Source organism: Cinclus cinclus, chromosome 1, assembly GCF_963662255.1.
Source record: "Cinclus cinclus chromosome 1, bCinCin1.1, whole genome shotgun sequence".
Taxonomy (NCBI): domain Eukaryota; kingdom Metazoa; phylum Chordata; class Aves; order Passeriformes; family Cinclidae; genus Cinclus; species Cinclus cinclus.
Window position 1 is genome coordinate 44,433,064 of NC_085046.1, and position 22,497 is coordinate 44,455,560.

Consider the following 22,497-nt stretch of genomic DNA (forward strand, 5'->3'; position numbering starts at 1 on the left):
AGAGGTCTTGTTGAATTGCAGTATTGTGTGTAATTCAAAACAAAAATGGATTGATGAAAAAAGTGTTTTATGTATTTGAAGAGTTTTAAGCAACACTTTCTTTACCAGTGAATGAGTCAAATCTTTAATTAAAGATTACCTTAGTGCCAGGCTCTGTCATTTCTGCTTATATTGAAAACTGAACTCCATGGGAACAGAGAAAAGCATTAGTATTATTCAACATGATTGCACTCTGACTTACTGTGAAAGGAAGGGCCTTTTCTGGCCTGACAAATCATATAAAATACAGAGTCACAATCTTTATTTGCTTAACATATAGATGTGAATTCCCTTTTGCAGTTCTGAGCAGCTGTCTTTTTAGGGGGAAAATATATAATGGGTGCTCTTTCAAGACAGCATTTGGCTTCTAGGATTTTCAGGTTATAGGGACAGAATTTTCCTTTTCATACAAGCTAACTTTTATCATTCTGCTTCTGTTCTTTATCCCAAGCAGAAGAGATCTTGTATTTTGTTGACAATAGGAAGTGTACCACAAATTTAGCATAATGTTCCTTGATTTTTATATGTGTCTCTTCTGAGTCTGAAGTATAATTTTCACTATTTCAATTAAAGTTTTGTTAGCTTATTATTATGTCTGAGGTTTGTTATGGAGGCAACTAAGTTCTCTTATTGATCTGTTGCTATCTCTTTTATGAGAATTCCTGTAGCTTTAGGTCACTTGTGTCACAGTTAAATCTGTATGAGAATGTATGTGTGCATGGCTGCTGGAAGAATCTCTTTTTTTGGAGTGGAAGGATGTTTGGGATTTTTCTCCTGTTGAACTGTGCTGCAGAGAAACATACTGCTTCAGTATTATGTCACCCACTAATCTTCGTTCATTCAGTTCTTACTTAGCTGAAAGTCATGAGAATTTCACATTTTTTCTTTACTGGAAATAAAACCGCATCCATGTAATTTAGCCAGTATAAGTCCACTCTGCCAAGAGGGCTAAATTCATCTTTACTTCAGCATTTACCTTATACTTCTGTCCTCACTGTTTTGCCAGAGATCACCTTTGCGTGTCCCTCTGGCCAGAGTAGGGAACTTGTTTGAAGTCTGAGCTAGGAAAGAAGTGCTGGGTTCATCATGAACCTCACTGGCAGACAGAGAAGACAGGAGTGAACAAAGGCTGTTGGAACAGAGATATTTTATACGCAATTTACTGTTGTTTAATGATGTTTTTATGTTGGATCAGCCTGAAATGCTGTTTTCTGTAGGTGACATTCTCAGTGCCCTAAGTAATGTCTCTGGACGTAAACACCCATCAACAGTTCAGGCCAAACAGCTGAAGATGTGCCTTCCTATGATGCCTGTAGTGCTTCATCTTGTGAGATCCCAGGTAGATTTTTTTCCCCCCAAAATTTGTTACATAGAGGACAAACTCTTACAGTTTCCCAAAATTTAATTTCTGTCAATCATGATCAGAATGAGTAAAATTGATGTTTTGTTAATGCATAGGTATTTTGAGGAGTATTCCAGCTACAAAGCAGCATTTAATAAATGTGCATTATAAAACAACTGTAATAACAGAAGAAAATGTATATTTTGTCCTCTTTTTTTTGTTTTTAACATGTGAAGTAATTGTTTTACATTTTCTGGTCATAATATATGCATTTAATGTGATTTTTTTCAACTTTGGCTAATTTCAAATAGGTATTTCGTCCCCACATAGTCACAAAGGAGTTTCTTTTCAACTACGGCATCTTGCTTGTGAGTATGAAGTAGAAGATAAATATTTTTGCAAGATATACCTATGCATAAAATTTTGGAAAATAGTTTAATGAAATAAAATTACATTAAAATTCTAAATTGGAGAGAGAAGTTTATTCTGAATGTGTCTTTTAAGCTTTTGTTGTATTCAAAACTTTATATATAATCATAAAATATTTTTGTTGTTGTCCGTTTATTCAAAGGGATATTTTGTACATATTTGATAAACTAAGAATTTCCCATGTGCTTTATTTCTGAATAGAAAAGTTTAGCCCTAAATTACACAGAATATTCTCTCTGGAATTTCATACTAGTATTTTATGAGCAGAAATTAAAGAGAAATTGTAATTGGTCTATATAAGGTATTATTTCTTCTTGTCACCTTTTTCTTCTTGCCAGTACTTCTAAACTGTGTTTAGTTGATGGAGATCTGTAGAGCTATGATACTGAACTCATATTGACATTTACAACCTATTTCTGACATTACCTATAAAAAATGACCTTTTTAGCTGTGCCATTGGATAGTAGAGGAGAAGTGAAGTAATACAGTTCTAACGTAATTTCCTCATATGAAAACAATCGGTTATGCCAAATGAGAAAAAAAATGTATTCTAAATTGCATATCAGAGTTAAGCCAACACTTTTGAGTGCATGAGTTCATAAATGATAAATAGGTATTTGTCTCCAAATAGCAGGAAGAAATGTTTTTCTATAAACAGTTAGATTCAAGTTATGTGTTCAGATTCCCTTCTTTCTCCTTCGACTCTTTATTCCAAGAAAATGTAGTTTAATTTAGCTCTGCTAAAATATTTGTGTAAAAATTAGCATTAGAATGATGAAAAAAAATTGACACTGTAGATGTTGAATTACAAAGCTCTTTCTCCCTTTGAAGCGTTTGTAACCAGGCAGTAGATTTATTACTAGTTTTCAATCAACCTTCTAGAAGGTGAAATTCTTCTGTCAATAATATAGGTACAGCAGACCAGGTACAAGGAAAGTTTTCTTTTGATGTTAACTCCAGCCTGTCTGAACTACTGGCTGAGGAAGTCAGGCTAGTTATACTAGCACAGTTTTCCTCTCAAATCAAGGAGGAGCACATTACTCAATGTTTCCTGTGTCTTGTCCTGTCTCCATTGAAAAAGGCAATTCAGGAACTTCATACACTATTTAAATTTACACATGAAAAAGGGAGGAACAGTAGTGTATATGAAAAAATAATATCAAATTGTAAGCCATTTTATGTAATTGTGGTATTATATGACTAATATAATCTGGAAGAGTAACTATCCATGTTATGGATGCCTGTTTTATCAGGCAACAGTCTACTCTGGAAATTTGTGTTTATAGGTGTCAGTGAGAATGCTGCTAAAGGGACATTCAGTCATCACCTTGTGTTTTTTCAAAATACTGTGCTATAACTGAGGGCCCTAAGACCTTAGTGAGACAGTCTGTTTGTTTTGTTCTCTTTTTGTCTTCCTGATTTATTCAATAGTCTTGTTCTTAACAATAAGAAAATTATGCAGAGTGGAAAGATGCGTGCTTGGGATCTGGATGGAAGTTATTTTCCTGTAATGGTTGTTCATTGAGAATTTTTTTTTTCCTTGCTGCTTTGAAGTTACTTCCATCATGACTGCAATTTTCAGTAGTGTTGGGCAAAGAAATTGAGAGGGAGTCAGGACAGTCCTTTCATGTTTTCTGCTAAGAACAGAAGTACATGGAGGACATGCCATGCCCCAAAGGCACAGCTAATAACAGGCTCCTGGTGGTGTGCACAGGGCACAGGCTCACCTGTATTGAAATACACATATACTATTTCTCTCCATTGCTTGAGAAACCCCAGATAGTTGCATTTCTTTAAATCACGCATCTTTTCCCTATGTTTCCAATATAAAATTAATAAGCATCAGTAGCCAGAACAATTTTTGTGCCAACTATTTTGATGTTTCCAAATCGCTCTTGAGACTAAGGTTATGTGAAATTGTCTAAAAATGAGCAAACAAAATAATTTGTTCTCTTCCAAATAAAATTAATTAGCTAATACCTAGTAATTTTCTTCAAATGATCAGAAAGATAACTTTTTTTTTATAGAAGCACTTGTTTTTGATGACTCCATATGAGGTGCTTTTAAATAATGAAATATATAATTGGTTTCTAACTCTATTTTTAATTAGAGAAGAATCCTTCAGATGTTTCATACATATTGTGAAAGAGATAACCCATGTAGAAACTTCTTGTTCTTATGTAATAAGGAAAATTTAATTGGTGGTGAAATATAAAACAGCACCATTTTCTAAATACATTAGTAAAAAAAAGCATACTACACATTCTAGTAAGAATTTTCCTTCCTTAAGAAGTCTTAATAACATCTTTTGTATTCCAGTGAAACAAACACCTATGTATAGAAATGAAAGCAAAAGAACAGTGGGTCTGATTGTACAATATTTACTTAATCCAGATTATTATTATTTTATTGACCCTGTTCATTAATATGATGATTAATTAAAGTGATTTTTAACATAAAGTTATATGTGCATTTTTGCGTCTTCTCCTGGGTGTAACTGTGTCCATAACATGTATAGTATGCATGGAGATCAAAAAGATGCTACAAATAACAGAAAATGGCATTTTCTGAAGGGTCTTTGGTCATTTTAGTGAGTTATTTTTATATAGCCACATCCAAGGTAGTTCAAAGTCTTCTACAAAATTACAGTTTTCTGTTAACAGTGAAGACATTTAATTACTGTCTATTTAGCTAGAGGTGTTATGATTTCTGATATTAGTCAGAGTAATAATTCTTGCTGTACTCACATTTAAGGTTCCAACAACATTACAGACTTGAAAAATTATAACAGCTAGATTATTGGTACTTGCAGTTTTACTTAATTATTATAAAAGTTTATCATAATGTAGGTGCAATATTTTGTATTTATACAGTTTTTCAAATAATTTCCTTTTGTAATTATTCGGTGATTATGCTTTTAAATTTTTTTCCTAAAGTCTTTTAACATAAATGCTGCTTCTTTTGTAGGAGTTCATCAGATCAATAGATTCAGGAGAAACAAACTTGGATAGAGCAATAGGTGGGGTAACCTATGATATTGCAGTACTTTTAGACATAGATACTCTAACTATTGAATTTTATGAAGGAATAAAATTACTTTTACCAACAGGGCAAGCTGCATCAGAAGAATTGATCAAGACTACTTTATTGACCTTTGAAGCAGTAACTGAGCATCCCAGCTTGCTGATGACCCATCACTTGACTGTAAGTCTGACAGCAATTTAAATATGTGCAGGCTAATAGACCTAATTCCAGTTAGAAATAGAAAGTTCTGAAGATAAATAAACCATTTAAAATGTAGTTTAATATGTGTTGTGGTTCTTTTTGACAGGAAAATTCTTTTTGTTTATAGAGAATTTTTAAAGAAGCCACAAGGCATTCAGTTTATTGTATTTGGTTGAGAAATTAGAGGTAGAATAAGAAGGACTTAGAGTTTATAAATAGTGGTTCTTCATTATGTCACTGTTTCCTCAGTTTCAATGCAAGTATGTTGCTATATATTAGTTGAACTTCTGCCACTATGCTTTTTACATTAGCATATGCTTTTAACAACAGCATGGCTTGGAATGACTGCCTCTGAGGATTGATCCCGTTCTATCATATGAGGGGAGTAGTAGATACATCATGTCATATCATGTCATGTCATATATCATATTATATCATACCTACTGATGTGGTCATCAGTAGCAGTTATGGTATTAAGGTTTTCCTGTTGTTTCTTTACTTGCTTTTTTAAGTCTAACAGATTTCTTACTTAAAAATTTCTTTAGAAGTACCAAACTGTGAGCTTCTTACATCGCTGAGATTTGTTTTCTTTGAAGTTCTTGGTTAAAACCTTCTACTGTGAGCTAAGCTTGCTCAAGGCAGAATGATTACATTGTGAAATGGCTGCCAGCAAATTAGGAGGTCTGAATGATTGAGTCAGTGTTTGGCAAATCATCATAATTTGTACCAATGCATTTTTTTGCTTGAACCTTCACCAAAATACAATCCACCAAACTCACTAATATGACTGTTTAATTCAAAATGAATCCTCTGTGTTTGTATTGGAATTAAGTTAAGAGCATGCAGTTAATACAGCTCTTATATAAAGAAAGACATCAGCAAATAAATGAGAATGAGGGATGTTAGGTATTATGGTAGATAAGAATGGGTGATCTTTGAAATCAAGTGTTTTTAGAAGTTTAATCCTATTTGGTGTGTGTGTGTTAGTTGAGTATTTAGATTATACAATCCTAAAAAGTGAAAATAGTAAATTGAATCCAAAATATTTATTGGAATTTAAATAAATTTGATAGGATTTTTATCATGAATGCTTACAAAAGTGGTGTTCAAGAAAATGGTCCTTATGCAAAAAAAAATCTAACCAATTAGTAGTCAGTGGGGAAATAACACAGAATTGTTCCATTTACTTTAATGTCCTAGAAATGAAATGTTAAGTGTAGGTGAAGTAGGAATGCCTACTGATATCTCCCTACATGCCTGTCAGCTTGCCCCTCACTATATCTGTATCCTTTAGAATCACCTAAATTTAAAAAAAAAATAATTGTTTTACTTTTGTGAGTTATCAGTGTGTCTTATATTGACAGATATATGTTCCATTTTTTGTGGGGGTCCATCAGCACTGACTGAAATTGCAACATCTTGTGTCAGCACATTAAATAAAATTACTCTACCTGTTTAAACTTTAATGGTCTGGGGATTTTCTCTGGAAGAGACAATTCCTCTTTACAGATCTCCTTCCCTTGTGCCCATTTCCACATTTAGCAGAACTTTTTCCTGAGGCCAGGGAGTGACTGTCCTAGTCTCTGTTAAGTAACCCATGGGTCACATTAGGGGAGTTTTAAAATATCTAGATTTCTGGGGAGAAGTTTACTTCATTTCATGTGTTGAAAGTTTTAGATGTTTATTCAAAATCCACCTCAGCATAGCTTGTCCAGTAATTCTGACACATACCACTTTTGTAGTTTTCTTGGTTTAGGTATAAAATTATATCCTTGTCAGTGAACCAATGAACAGCTTTTTGTTTGTTTTTTCCTTTTTGTTTGTTTGTTTGTTTTCTTGTTTTCTTTTTTTTGTTTTGGTTTGTTTTTTTTAAATATATTATTTCACTCACTGATTTTCATAAATAACAGTTCTTGCTAATTTAAAAGACCCCTCCTGACACTCAGCAAATAGTCATTCAGACATAAAATAAAATGGCGAAATTGCCTTGCATTTTGTATGTTAAATTCAAGAAATTGTCCATTGTAATTAATAATCTCTTACCACATCTGCCACTAGTGGTGCAAGCAGTAATTAGTTTAATACTATTTACAAAGTCTAGTGTGCTAATTATACTTGAATATACAGCATACATTATTTTAGAGGAAAGTGGTACTTCATCTTCTATGATGCATACAGACTATTTTTGGAATTGCTGTTGCTCGAGGGATATCTTCTAATTGCTGCTGGCTGAGCATGACTGGAATCTATGAATATAAATTCCAGCACACAGCAAAACTTCATGCTTTTTTAAAATGTTGAAGCAAGACATGCTCAAGCTTCCAGATCAATATTTAAGCATAACAGTGGTTAATAGGACACTCTTTAACTGGAGAGAAATTGAAATCCTAGGCTGAGCTCAGAAGGATGAGCCTGGATTGCTCATTTAGACCAAGGTGTTTACAAGCAGGATTTTAGGGAGTGAGGCTGGGTGAAGGCCAAAACCTTCTTGAGAGGATACAATTTTTTCTACTCTTACTGTGACATTGCTCTAAAGTCTCTAATCAGAAATTAAATGCATTTCTAATAAAGTTTAATTAATGTAATAAAAAGTGGGGCTTTATTGAGCAAGCAGAACCAGGAAGTTTTTCATTTGAGTTCTGTTTTTAGTTTAACTAAAATGAAAATTGTTTAAATTAATAGGAATTTAAGAGCAACATCTCAGTTTCTTTCCAACTTTGAGAACTTTGGGTTTTAGTTCATGTTTGATTTACTTTGGTATTTGTACTTTTAACAAAGAATATAAAATAAATTGTGAGGTTTTGTGGTCACATTTCTGATTACCATCAACCTGAAGTCAATTATTGAGGAGATTAATTTCTATGGAGACTGACTGTATTAGATATTGCAAAGTGTGATAAAGTCAATGGAAATTAATTGAAACTGCTTAAATGAAAGCCAGCAGTGATCAGTAATTTCATTTTGCATGCAGTTGTGTGCATTTTTGAAAGATATAAAGTAAAGAATAACAGTAAATGTGACTTGGCAAATTTTTACAAAACTTATATTTTCAGGTATGCAAACACGATGTTGATGGTCATTAAGAAGAGTCTGTATAGACTCCAATGAAATATTAACGCCAGTTTCTCAGACTGTCACAATTCCAACTACTTGTTTCTTCCACTTACCTAAAATGTAAACATACTTACTAAACTCAGATACTAAGTGTTATAACAGTATTGTTTTTCCAATTTTGGTAAAGGTTTAGATATAATTAAGTGGAAGAATTCATGCTGACTGTATACTTTGCTTTTTTCTTTTTTGTATTAAGTATATTTATTTGCCTGAAAAAAGGACATATGCCAATTCAGAGCAGTGAAGGAGCTCATGATGGCAGACAGTTCCAATGGGAGTCCTTTCTTATTCTCTGACTTTTTTATACTTCAGCTAGCTCCCAAAAATGATCTGTGTACTGTACATACAATCTTTTACCCAAAACATTGAAGTTGTTCTCTGGTCAAGGCAAAAGTTGTCAGTAGTAATTCCTCTTCCTTACTTTTAAAAATCAGATTAAAATGAAAGCACCTAGAACATGATGAGTTGCTTGATGGGATGTCAATGGAAAGGTCGTATGACAGGGAAACCTGCTGTTTGACAATGTGAGAGTTACTGGTTTCAATAAAGATGACAACACAGGGGTTAGAAACTTCTTCAAGGGCTTTTTTTCCTTCATTTAGCATCAGTGGTGTTCTTCATCCACAGGCTATTCTAATCTAACCACTGACATCTTAATTTGGCCAGTGTAGGATGTGACTATATAAACGTATTGTACAGAAGTTTTTAAAAAACATTCCCTTTTCAAGTAGATTAAAATACTACATTGCACCTGACTTTCTGACCATTAAGCTGATTCAGGTGACGTGAGACTTTTTGGTGAAACCAGTTCTCTACTAATTGACATATTGAGTCAGTCAATCAGTGCTGTCTCTTCCCAGAAGTAAGAAAAGCCAAATCCTCAATGAAGATTCTGAAGACTTAAATAAAAATTAAAGAAGCGTCATCCTTTTTCCCAACCCATTCTAACATGCATTAGATTATTTTTTCTATTACATTTTGAGAGATTACTGATGATATTAAAACACTGAGGAGTGTGCTGTGCTTCGAGCAAATGCTTTGAGAAATTTGAAGGCAGAAAAAAAGATGATTTGGGCTTGGAGCCTATCTCTTAAGAGGAAAGGCTGAGGGAGTTGGACATGTTCAGCCTGGAGAAGACAATTAAGAGGAGACCTCATGAATGACTATAAATATCTAAAGGGGGGTGGGGGTGTCAAGAGGATGGAGCCAGGCTCTTCTCAATGATTCTCATTCCTCACTAGTCAAGTTTTCCTTGCAGAAATTACTCAGTATTATGGAGAGAGATGTTCTGATTCTGGATAGAGTACTTGTATTTCCAAAAAAGTTTTGACAAAGTCATGCACCAGAGACTTCAAATTCATTAGTGGCCCTTCCCTCTTACCCACAGGGTAATCAGCTTCTAACTAGTTGAAATTTATTAAGTGGGGAATAGAGATCAGATTTTAAAAATTTAGGTATTTTAAGAGTGATATGTTACAAAGGTTTGTTGAAACAATTGCTGCTAATCCAGAAAAGGGCATGAATATGTAGGTAACAGAACTGACTGATGACACTAAGTCATTCACAGTAGTGAAAGGAAAACTGACAGAGAAGTTGAAGAAGTTTTTAAGATTTGAGTGAAAGGAAAACAACGACATGCAATTCAACAAGTAATGGACATGGGGAAAGTAATTTCTACTGTACATACACGGTGTAAAACTCTAAACTACTTGCAACTTCTAGAAATCTTTTTGCATTATTTTTTATGGAGATGATAACTTTGTACTCAGCAGTCATCAGAAAGACAACTAGATTATTAGAAATTACTAGTAAATGGTCAGACAAAAAAAGCAGAAAACATTGTGCCATGTTGCACTCAGCTCTCAAATACTGAATGCAGCTGTGGTCACTCAATCTCAAAGGGAACGAAGTTTATCAAGAAAAGGGGTAGCTCAGTGATGCAAAGACGGCCTGACTAGAAAAGAACTTCATCTTGGAAACAAAATACTCTGTAGTGTAGTATTATGAATGGCATGGGAAAGATAAATAGTCAGTCATGCTTTTTGTAAACTAAGAATATGTTGATATCAAGCTTTAAAATATTCAAGGATATGTCATCATAAGGCATAATTGAAGTGTAAAATGCAGTGCTCTAAGTATTGCATATGCTGAAAGTATAAAATAGGATGGGATAACTATATGGGAGAAAAGGCTAAATGCAGAAATACAGATACAACGTCAGCTTAGGAAGATTCTTAATTCAAGAGGTACTTTTCTAGAAACTAGAGGTATGTTTTATGTTTGGTCTATTTCTCATACTCTTCTTCTACTCCATTCCAGTTGTCAGAAACAGGATTACCAGGTTTGAGCTATGGATTTTTTGGTCCTGTACACATATATTGTCATTGGGAGATGTGAATGTAGTTTGTATGGAAGTTTCTTAGAATTTCATTGTTGTTTTGGATACTGATAAAAGCACAGTTATGGCAACATGGCCTTGGAATGCCATCATTACAGAATGATACAGCGGTGGCTTTGTGCAGCTAGGGATGCGTCATGAACTGAATATCAGACTATTTAAATGGTGGTGGGAGCTCATCTAGAGCTAGAATCATATTCAACCTATTTGGTCTGTTTAGGCTTAAAGAAGAATAATTTCCTTTTTTTTTTTCCCTTAAGCAATCTTAGTGACAAAGACTAAGACAAAAAAAACTGTATCTGATTTATCTTCATGCATCTATGGAGATTTGATTCCATGCAGATATCAGCTGCCATTCGAAAGTGGAAGAAATTGTTTGAATATTCTTTTATTTATTTCAGTGCCAAAATACTAGTACCATTCTTCTCTATATATAAATTACAAGACACATTTGCAATTTACTGCTGTATTTGTTGAAAATATTTGCATTTCAGTTTATTTCACCTTGATGACCACAAAGTTCTATGCACATTATTGAAAAACAGTGATCCAAATAGCATGGAGAGAAGATCAGGGTTGCGGAGTTAAGAAGTATCTGATTTAAAGTTCACATAAAATTTAATATATGCTTCCCCTTTCAGCATATGCATTCTGTTATGCTTTTGCATAACAAAATATTTTTCCATAGGATTAGTGCTTCATTTAGTTGATCTCCCCACCACACTGAACTGACATGAGGCAAAAACCTTCTATGGAGAATGCCTTTCTAAATAGTTTGTCTAATAAAGCTGAGACTTGTATTAGAAGTTCAGAATAAGCTACTACAGTCATTTAAGACCTGAAGAATCTTCTTTACAATGACAGTCAAAAATACATTTATCTTAGAAAAGACTTATGACTGGCTTAACTACATTCACTAATATGGAAAGACTGCTGTTAATGTTAGATTGAAGTGAAAGAAGATTTTGAGTTTTAGAGACTGAAATTGCATTATATTGTTGTGTACTATTACCTTAATTCGTATAAGTCTGAGTCAATGCTTCTGCTGTTGAGTGATTCATAATATCCAGGGACTCTAGGTTGGTTCAGATAATCGAGAGCTGCTTCTTTTCCTCTTTTCTGTTTCACACCTTTAATTTACCACTTAAATGTATTTCTTAATTTGAGAAGCTTTGCAGTAGTTGAACTGGTTTCTTGGACTGAAAGATCTTGGGTGCATACAATTTTTTCATACCTCACTGGTATGTTATAACTGATACATTACAATTTGTAGAACAGATCAGAAACCTGCACTAATGGAGTTGTTGAAATGCAGTGTAGTTTTATTATTAACCAAAAAGACAATGAAATATTTCAAAATTATGAAATGCTACAGAAGTCACTACATCTATGCATATAGCATTATCTATATAGGTATAAAGTCTATTTGTACTGGCAAGAGTAGTTTGGCTTCCATACCCCAAGCAGAAACCTTTTAGTTCTTTTATTGAAAGTCTTTAACAAAAGCATTTTGTAGTAGTTTTCTTCAGAAATGAAAAAAACTAAAGTGAATGAGTCCCTTAATGTTAGAGATTGATTTAACAGAGTCCACCAACTAGCAGTGAAATAGTTGCTATCTGCAGTTACTGCTAGCTAGAGGCTAACTTCAGTTAGTTACCCTTTTCATACCTACTTCCAACATCTATAGGTGTTTCTTATTAGTAGCAGCATGTATGTAGGGAAATTTTATCTTCTCTTATTAATTACTGAAACAAAACACATGGGGGATTATAATGCAGTCTTTGTTACGCCAAATCTTGTCCACGGTGCAGTGAGAATCTACACAGTCATTTTATTTGTAAATGTAAATCCAATACCAAGGTGTACATCCATGATTCATGCTTAAAAATTTCAGGGCTGTCCATCCATCCTCTTCCCAAAACCCAAGCATGACCTGTCTAAGTAAATTATATTTTAATAGTAATTTAAGAATTAGAAACTCTTCTATAGACAAGACTGATAATGCAATATTTTGGTAACTGACCCATAGCCTAGTTTATCATAAGTTGGTTTCAGATGGAGCTAAAATGACTAGTTCTTTGACAGATTATAGATTTATAACAGTATCCTCATGGACAATAAACAGTTGACTGGATTATATTTTTTCATAGTGCAAATCTTTAGTATTGTAAGTTTACATTTTAGTGGGGGACTGTATGTTACCAGGAGGGAAGAAGTTAAAATATTTTCAAGACACTATATTAAGCTTAGGGATATTTCATTAGAGGTAGTACGTTTTTTCTGATGTATTTTAATTCTGTGCCATTTTGGTTTTCATCTGAACTCTACTGAATGATTAGTTTATGGATTAAAGCATCAGGATTAAGATACTCTAATACTCTTTTTTTCTTAATATTTTATATCTGCACTGAATTCTGTGCTTTAAATTAAAAGTCCCTGTAAATAAATTATACCACAGTTACTGTTGTTTTCTATATAAAAGTACATTAATGCCTGTAATTTTGTGGCAGTTTACCAGAGAAAAATGAACTTGGTGGCTTTCTAAGTGATTATGGCTGAATTTCCATGATTATTCAATTCTGATTAAGGGCTCTAGCAGCCAAATAAACATAAATGACAGTGTATCGCTGTTCTGTCTTTCCTCTGTGAATGATCTAAGCCACATCTTTCTAAATCTCTGTTTTAGGTTGAAGACTCTGTCCTCCCACCACTTGTTTCTTTGGCCCACAGTCAGAATGGTAAGTATACAGACACATTAGCTATAGTTTCCATGAGTTTCACAGTTTGTTTTAATTATATTTCAGTGTGGTCACATTCTTGGCCCCTTTATTTTCAAGTGGAATGGAGACTCTTCAGCTTGCGGTTGCTCTCAGAAACCACATCGCTGCTTTTAAGCCATGAAGTCATGGCTGAGGAGAAGGATGAGGGCCTCAACTTGAACAACAAGCTTCTGTCCCTCATTAGAGATTTACTGCTGCCTCAGTAAGTATAATATTGTTTCTATAATGGAGAATAACTTGATATGCAAACCATTTTGACAGTCAATTTGCTTTAGCCATCCTTTCTATGTTTAAATGACTAAGTCAAAAAGGGAATTAGCAAGTAACGGCTGCCGAAGTTCTTTGCCCAACGTCTCCTCCTAGGTTTATTTAGTATTTTGTCATATGCAATACAAACACAACTTCTGTGTGGCACTCACTTCTGGTACTGTGCTTCTGGCTGCTCTTGGAGCAAAACAGAATTCCCTCTAGCTTTTGAGCTGTGATTTAAATATTCCTCTATGTTCTTCTAATAGACATAAAGAACATTCTGACTATAACATCTTTTGTCTATTTTGGATATTGTACCTCTATTTAAGATGTTCTGAAAACATATGGAATGACATACAACTTTTTAGAAAGCAACAGTACATTATGGATTAATCTTTCATGGTCCACCCAGAGGTTATTGCCTCTAAATTGCTGTCCTTTCCTGCTGCCCCAACCAGCAGAGAAACCCTACAGCAGAGTAAATGAAAGTGCAGCCTGTAGGCCAGATGTGGCTTGGAACTTCATTTACATGGTTTATGGTAAAATGAGGCCTCTCATTTCATTCAGGTGAGCATAAAGAGAGCGCTCTGTGTTATGCACACATTGACTGTGGGCTGGTAACATTTGTGAGTAGAGGGAAGGAGCACGAGATGAGTACAGTAGTGATGAGTCATCAGTTGTATTTTACATTATTCTAATAATGCTACAAATTAGAAAATACCAGTGTATTTTCATATGGTCCTCAAAAGTTATTAATGGTCAATACTTAGTTGCACTTAGTGTCAAAATTGTTCTCCATCCTTACATTAAATAAATGGAAGAAGGCTGGAGGAATGAATGCTGGATTACGATCAGAAACCCAGTGTCTTTTCCAAAGATGAGACTTTCTCTTCTAATTGAGTAATGTTCTTACAATTTGAAGTCCAAAATTTTATCCATGTAAGGTGTGTAAACTTGTTCTCTATGACAGAGAATTGGATGGAAATCTTAAGACTTCTGTAGAGAAACTAACTTCCAACACCTTTCTTCACATTTTTTTCCTCTGGGAAATGTAGATTGTATCATACAAATTAAATTGGCAGCTATAAATATTATCTTTAAAATAGAGTATATGCATTATTAAAAGCCGTCAGATGATTTTCTTCAGATAGGGAAAGAGACCTGAAGTCAAAAGAGACAGAGTTCTGTCCTTGCTCTTGAACTTGCCCTTTGTAGGCACGTCCATCTTATACAGCCTTTCTTATTAAACTGGGGGATGTGGAGGGAAGTGTCATGCTAATTACAGACTAATTTGGCCTGAGACTATACATGATCCTTATGTTGTGGGCTTCACATGTGCCGTCTTAGCACGTGCTGTGTGGCAGATGTATGAAAAAGGGTCTTGAAGCAACTCAGAATCTTGAATCCAGGGTTTAAGTAATTCCTAAATCAGTTTTCCCATCTCATTAGTAGAGATGAGAAGGAAGAGGTTCGAAGAGTCTGTGTAATCTACTTGTAAATGTAATGTAAAGCTCTCTCCCGAGAAATACGGGTTACTGGAGAACTTGACATCTCTTGAAACTGAGATAGAGCATTGGAGTCTGAAGAATTTTTGCGGATGCTATTTAGTCTTTCTGTTGCTGGTAAGGGATGGGACAGAATCTGACTCAGCTGGAGGACAGTCAAAAGAGGGGAAGGTATGTGATGGCCATTTGTTCATGGGCAGTCTGTGGAGTGAAGTAGATATTTCAACCGCTTTTGAATCTACTGAGAACTGAGAGCTGTTGCATATGGAAGGGAGTGATTTCTGGTTTTAATATGGGATGTTCATTTTAGGGAAGATTGTAATCTTACACATTTGTGTGTATATTTTATTACTATAAATATCCTTCTCAAATTAATTTGTTTAAATGTAAAACTGGCCCTTGAAATAGAATGTGGGTCACTATGCATAAAGTATAAATAGACTTCATTTTGAGATAAATGTGATTACTACCTTTTTCTCATCTGCATCATGAATAAAATAGTATTTCCATGAAATATTTGTGTATTTATAGATCAAAAAATTAGCTCTTCATAGGGTTTTTGATTGGATTGAATGAAACAGTGTCATTAAATTTCAGTTCACTGAAAGATTATTTTCCTGAACGTTTTGTAACCAAAATATATATCCAGATTTTTAAATAAAAAGTTTAAACATCAGATGTATTTCATTTTAATTCCTTATATTCCTAGTTATATGTCATTAAAAATTAAGCCAGAGTCAGCAAAAAGAGAGAAATGTGTAAATAAAGTTTTATTTAATTTGAAGGTTTAAGTAGCTTGTTCTCAGTAGACTGCCAAGCCAGTTTGTAGAACTATGAAATTCAGGATACTTTATATAATATTCCTTTTTAAGAGCTTAAGAGAGTCTATATCCCTAAATCTTTAGGTCCTTTCGTCAAGGTTGTTTATAGAAAAGATTGACAATACAACTCCTTACAGTGTGGTACCTGGAGTTCACAAAACCCTTATAAAATGCTCTCTACAGCTACTGTTACTAAACTGTTCTGTGTTATGAATTAGCAGTGAAATAATTTGATGAGTCATTCATTTAATAAAGTATCTCAAGCATGGCATAGTTTCCCTTCTGGGAAGATTCATATATTCATAGCTCCTAATGGCCTTTATTCAGGCAGTGTGTTTATATTAATTGCTAAGACATTGACTCTAGTCATCTGCATTTTCTCTTGTGATATTTGGTTTGATGGATCACTGCACCTTCCTTTAGAAATATCCTTTTGTAGTATTATCTTGGGGGAGGGTAGAAGAGAGTTTCAAGGAAAAGGAAGTGAAGTGAGACTTTTTTATTGAACCTCAAGAAATTAGGATGCTAAGTGTGCTAAGTAATAATAGTGTCTCCCAAGTGTAATACACAGAAAGCTTAAAACTCTGAAGGTGGACCCTGTTTAGGGATCATACTGATATGTTTATATAAACAAGTATATTGCCAAGTGTCAGATTTTTAAGCTAGTATGGCTGATTCATTTGTTACTACTGTTAGGAATTACAGTCTTGGAGACTTAAATCCATGTCTTATGCAGTGAAAGATGATTTCTGGCCTCTGAGTCATCTGATAGCATCTTTGATTGCCTCAGATTTAGTTATGGACTCTGAAAAAAAATAAAATAGCAAATCCCATTATGTTTGGTAGGAATACATATTGCTCCTATGTAGGGCTCTTGGAATCAATGTCTACTAATGCATTACAGTATTTTCTTCTTTTATTAAGAGACTTTTTATTGACCAGTGAGAAATGGTTTTGTGTATTATTACATATTTTATAATTCTCTCTCTCTCTCTAAAAATATATTCTCTTATTAATGCTGCTTTTAAATTTAATCTGATGCTGGTTTTAAAATACTATTTCTAAGTGAATCGTGTCTATTGCTTTGTACAGTTTGAAACAGCGTATTTCCATTGTAGTTATAAAGTTTGGAAATAGGAAATTATGAATTTTTAATATCAATTTTAGATGTATACCTCTTGACCTTTTATTTTCCCCTGTGTTTATGCCCCTTTCCCACTCTGCCTTTCAGGTATGAGCACATTCTGCTGGCTCCAGACCCAATACCAATGTATGCTCTGAAACTGCTGGTGGCCCTGACTGAGCGCAGCCCTGCTTCCGTGAGGTGATGTAACTACACATTCTCTGTTGCTATGGATTCCTTCTGTTTCAATTTCTTCTTTCCTATTAGGAATTAGCAATAACAGATCTCACTATTGTACTACTTTGACTAGCAAGCTGATTTGGAAAAATCATTGGTGAATGTTTGTTATTGAACACATATTACATCTTTTGTGTCCATTTTATATGATCCTAGTTATTTTAATGTGGATTTAGCCAATTAAACACTAGGGACAAAATCAGAAAAATTTTAACATTAAAATTATCTTTAAAACTGTAAAGATCCCCAAAACAAACCTAAAACATTATCAAAATTCTTGTTCAGCTAAACGTACTTGTGTCTAGGACAAAGATGGTGTGTTGGCTAAATATTTACACCAGTCAATTAACTTGAAAGCTGGTCAGTTCTCCTGCAAATATATCAACCCTTAAAATGCCTAAATATGGGGTTTAGTTTTTGGTATAGGTAGACTCATCTTAATATCTCTTCCTTCTTGTTCCAAAATTTAGACTGTGATGGACAGAAAAAAGCCAACAACAACTGTGTCATAGAACTTAAACCGTGTGAGTTGATACTAATAAGGAGGAATCTCTTTTATCTTCCTGGATTGGCCCAAAAATGTGCTTATCTTTGTCACCGGCCTTTGTCTTTTTGTGTTGTCTGATAGTGTTATTGCTCAGAGGTTGCTGAACATTGTACTGTTTTGCTTTGATTGATTGAAATGAGCACAAGGAGCAAAAAAAAAGGAAGTTTGTTTTCCTACTTTTTATTTCAAAAGATGAAACATCCTCTTTTAATCTTTTATGGTGCTACTGGGAATGGTGCTTTAATATACTAAGTAGACTACAAATTAACTAGGAAATAGGGTGGCTTGAGATTTTAAATGTTTACGATTGTATAAAACAGTTTTCATTGTAAAGAAGCTGTTCCTGCTACTGTAGGATTTTATGTATTCTGGAAACAAGAACAGCTTTCCATTTTTAGATTTAGATTTTTCCATTTTTTAGATTTACAGATATTCTAGTACTATAAGAGTTATGAAGAATACTTCTGTAACCAGAATTCTGGTTATATTGGCAGTATATTTCCTCTTCCCCACTGAATTTACTTTATTTGAGAAATCATTCGTATTTGTCATTATGTCTACCAGTGTAGGTAGATTGTGGATGCACACTCATCCTCATGGTCATCTGGCATCACACAGGAATTTTTTTCTTAATATTATTAAAGAGCAGCTGTGGATATTCAATGAATTATTAATACTTTGAAATAACAGTATGTCCAACACTCTTACTTAAGACGGGCTATCAGATTCCAGATTCTAACCCACCTGAAATTGTTGCATTTCTCACATGCTTTACAGGTCCTCTTTTACTTTCACTAAATCATTCATTTGCCTGGGTTTCTAAAGGAGCACAGTTTAGGCAATTGGTCTATCTTTTTCCTTATTTTTTGGCTTCCCAATAAATTTTCCAGGAAGTAGCCAATGCTTCAAAAGCATGAGAGGGGTGAATAACGTATTCATATTCATGCAAATTGCTGGGGAACGAAAGGGAAAACAGGTACATGCTATAGTGAGCAGTATATCACTATTGGTTCTGTATTGGTTCAGTGGGTAATTAATCAGTATTCATGAAGTTCAAAATCACTCAAGGCATATGCTCTTTTGCTCCTTTCATTAGACCGATGGAAAGTACCTGCAAAAATTGTGATGGGAAGCAAATAAATAACACTGGACACAAATCCTGTGGGATTTTATTTGTTCTTTGTGGAAAAACTCTACTGCCTTTTGGTGCTGATGAGAATGATCTGAATTGCTGCATTGAGTCTCTGTGGCTTCTTCAAGCTTACATTTTATCCACAATGTCTGGCCTTTCAAGGATGGATGCTTTCTCCTGCTATTTTAATTGAATAAAAGTGATAGTAGCAAAAAGATTGTAAAATGACAAAATCTTAAATTAGTATTTACCTTGCTGTTGCAATGTCTTTTGAAAATAGTTATTAATAATACTATTTTGAAGAGTGAATTGGGAGGAGGACAAGGGTTAGTGTGCTTTTATTTAATTTGTTCTGTATGATAACTTGTTCTCAGACATGTTCACCTAACAGATTCTCGTTTTCTTGCTCTCATTTTTAATTCTACCAATTTTCTTGCATCTCACTCACTATCTTACTATCAGCTCAGGTTTTACCTGTGTGCTCCATGATAGGGTCGTATGCATTTGAGCACTTCTTATTTTAGGACTTGAAAGGAGACAGATGCTCTCCCTTTTTTTGTTTCCTTTTTTTCATAGCTGTTACTATAAATTGGCTAAATTATTATATCAGAGGAAAGACATTTCATCTTCTTCCTACTATTTTTGGACATTTTTCTATTACCAGTTGTTTGTTAAAAATGGCACAGACACAAATATTCAAATACAGTTATATTTTTGATGCTTTTTAAATGATGATATGATAAATGATATGATAAAATACTGTAGTTACAATACGTGTTTTGAATTCCTTTAATAACCATTTTATAAGAATACAGAAAATACTTTGTACTCTTTGCCATTGGTCCCCTGTTGAGGTAATTTTTAACATTCTCTGTTGTGAGAGTTCTTCCACTCCATTGCTTTTCAATTTAGCAGTGAAAAACTCTAGTGATATCTCATTAGTGTGGTGCAGAATTAGATCTCTCACCAGCATAAGTTCTCTCTTGTGTAAGATGGTAGCTGTAAAAACCCCAAACTTTAATGTGTTTCTGTGGACGCTTTTTAATTATTTGGACATCTGATCATATGAGCATCTACAGGAAGAAAATCCAGTTTCAGAAAAGGATGAGTGTTTTCTTGTCTCTTTTGACCTGAATGGGTTAGAGTATAATTGAGTGAGGTACCCTTTTGTACCTGGTTTTACATCACACAACAATTGCTATCTGATACAACCTCACTTAGAGTTTTCTTACTAAGAAAATAGCAGATATTGGAAGAATGAACTTTGAACCGAATTTGTCCATCAGTTGCCTGTTTTGTACTTGGCTCAAAGCAAACAGTCTGGCTTTAACCCTTTTAGTAATCTTCTGTTGTGGCCCTCGTAAATACCTATTGCCTTGTCTTCAAGAATTTTTAGTGTTTTGTGATAAGAAAAATTGTGAACATTTAAACCTATGTGAGAATGAATAGCAGAGTTCATATTTAGCTATATTGAGACTTGATTTCAAAAGAGGTCACTGATATTAAGGAAAGATGTAGCTTCAGTTAGTGATTAATTTCTGGACTACTGTAATTTACATTAGTTTTTTTCCCCTTCATGTCAATTGCTCTTGGTGAATTGTACTGTGTAAACAGGTTTTGGAGGAATAGAACTTCTTACAGTGGGAGCAAATGTCTGCAGCAGGCTGAAGTGTGATTTAACTATGCAAAGTCTGCATTCAGAAAGAACAGTATCATAGGTAACTTGTCCTTTTGTGTGTTTGCTACTTAATGTATAGGTTATATGCATGGATAGGAAGTCAGACATAATCTATAAAGGGTTGAGGGTTTTTTTTTTGGTTCCTGATTTGAGTCTTTTATGCTCTTTGCTATGGTCTGTAATGATCAGATTGCTAGGATTTTTCTAGTAGTGAGGAGTTCATGTGAATTTCTTAGCTTCTCTTAAAACAGTTATGTACCTGTACCTATATCTTTACCTATACCTATTAGCTGCTCTTAAATGTTTTGGCTGTTGTAATAGAATTTGTATTGTGCTACTCCAGGAAACTTTTACTGGATCATGATTCTTAAGCTGCCTTTTGGCCTTACAAAGAGCCTTAAGAAATGTAGTTGTGTGTTCTCTTAGGCAGCTTCTTGGCCTACCTTTAGCCAGAAACTCATAGCATTTGGTGACATTAATATATCTGAAAGCTAAACCTCCTAAACTATGGGTCTGAATTTTACAGATTGCTAAAGTAAACAGTTTCAGTTCCAAGGAAGGGAGACGATAAAGGTAATAGGATAGAAGTGGAGGGGATGTCAGATATTGTGTCAGATAATTATCATGGAAATGGGACACATTCCTGTATTCTATGAAGATAATTTCCTGAGGGAGAAACACATAACTAAAAACTAATAGTAAGGCACCTTTCTTAGATGTGTGGTGAAGGACAGGGGATCAAATTAAGTAACCTTTCTGACCTCCTATCCTTAAAAATAGATTTTCCAGACAAACATTAGGCTGCACTAAAAAAGGGGAAAAGGCTCAGAAACCAAAACAGGAAGGTGCTGAAGAGCAACAAGAAGAAAATCTGCTGCTTCTAAATGCCACAGTGAAGACCTGTGAAGACAATAGATGGATCAACTTCATATGTTGCAGCATATTGCTTGACTAATCAAAGTAACTGTCATAGTGTCTTTGGAATCATCTGAGAATTGTCCAATTTTCCAATTTTGTTTATGCTACATTTTGTACCTAGGCATTATCTATTAAAGACCATTAAATGCACATTTTAGGGTTGGTATAAGTAATAAGTTGATCATCTTTTCATACACTATTATGATCTCCATCAGTATTTAGTTACATTCCACTATATTCTGAAATGGTATAGAATCTTTGCCATTGATTTCAAAAAATAAACAGTAAAAAAACCCAAACAAACCCCAAACCAAAACCAAACTCTTTGGAGTTCAGTGTGGTGTTTTTAATTGCTAGAATTGTGATTCAGTTCATTTGTTGGTGCTGTGCATAGATTCTTTGAACATGTGGTAGTTTCTTTGACATTATACTAGAGGACTAGGGCTTTAGTGCTTTCCTTGATTAATGTGGGCTCATATTAATTGCTTTAAAAACCCTTCATTCTTCTCATTAGTAATTTTAATTTCCTAGTTTAAGGTTGAAATGCTCATTTTAAAAAGTAGGTCTATTTGCTACTAAATTACTTCTCTGTTTTTATGTGTTGTTTTATTTTCTATAATGAATATGAATAAAATAAAATGGAGTTGTGATAACAGGTAAGCCTTAGGGCCTAGTCCAGCTGAACTGAGCAGTAGAATTACATGTTAGAGGTGTACGACAACAGTGAGAAAATCACAATCCAGATGGATTGAGAGAGATTGCCTGAGGATGAAACTCTTTTATTAGAACTTTAGGGAATGTTTATGTAGATTTATAACCAAATTTTGATTTTTATTATGCTAGTTTCACATCTATGGAAATTCAGTTGTAAAAAACCTGATTTTCCTTTTAGAGAAGTAATGCTAGTATAAAACAGCAGAGAATTTTTATGATCTTGCTGTTCCTGTTGTTTGGTGTAAT

At 34.1% G+C, this 22,497-nt stretch overlaps 1 protein-coding gene across 2 annotated transcripts in view; it reads left to right on the top strand.

The window, feature by feature from the left end:
• Positions 1 to 22,497, top strand: part of ULK4 (unc-51 like kinase 4) — a 209,244-nt gene that overhangs the window by 60,397 nt on the left and 126,350 nt on the right. For both annotated transcript variants that reach the window (XM_062496991.1, XM_062496998.1), the window contains exons 23-29: positions 1,257 to 1,378; positions 1,693 to 1,749; positions 4,778 to 4,829; positions 4,920 to 5,014; positions 13,234 to 13,285; positions 13,385 to 13,529; positions 17,134 to 17,226. In XM_062496991.1, the coding sequence (XP_062352975.1) occupies positions 1,257 to 1,378; positions 1,693 to 1,749; positions 4,778 to 4,829; positions 4,920 to 5,014; positions 13,234 to 13,285; positions 13,385 to 13,529; positions 17,134 to 17,226 (616 nt within the window). The remainder of the gene's footprint in view (positions 1 to 1,256; positions 1,379 to 1,692; positions 1,750 to 4,777; positions 4,830 to 4,919; positions 5,015 to 13,233; positions 13,286 to 13,384; positions 13,530 to 17,133; positions 17,227 to 22,497) is intronic.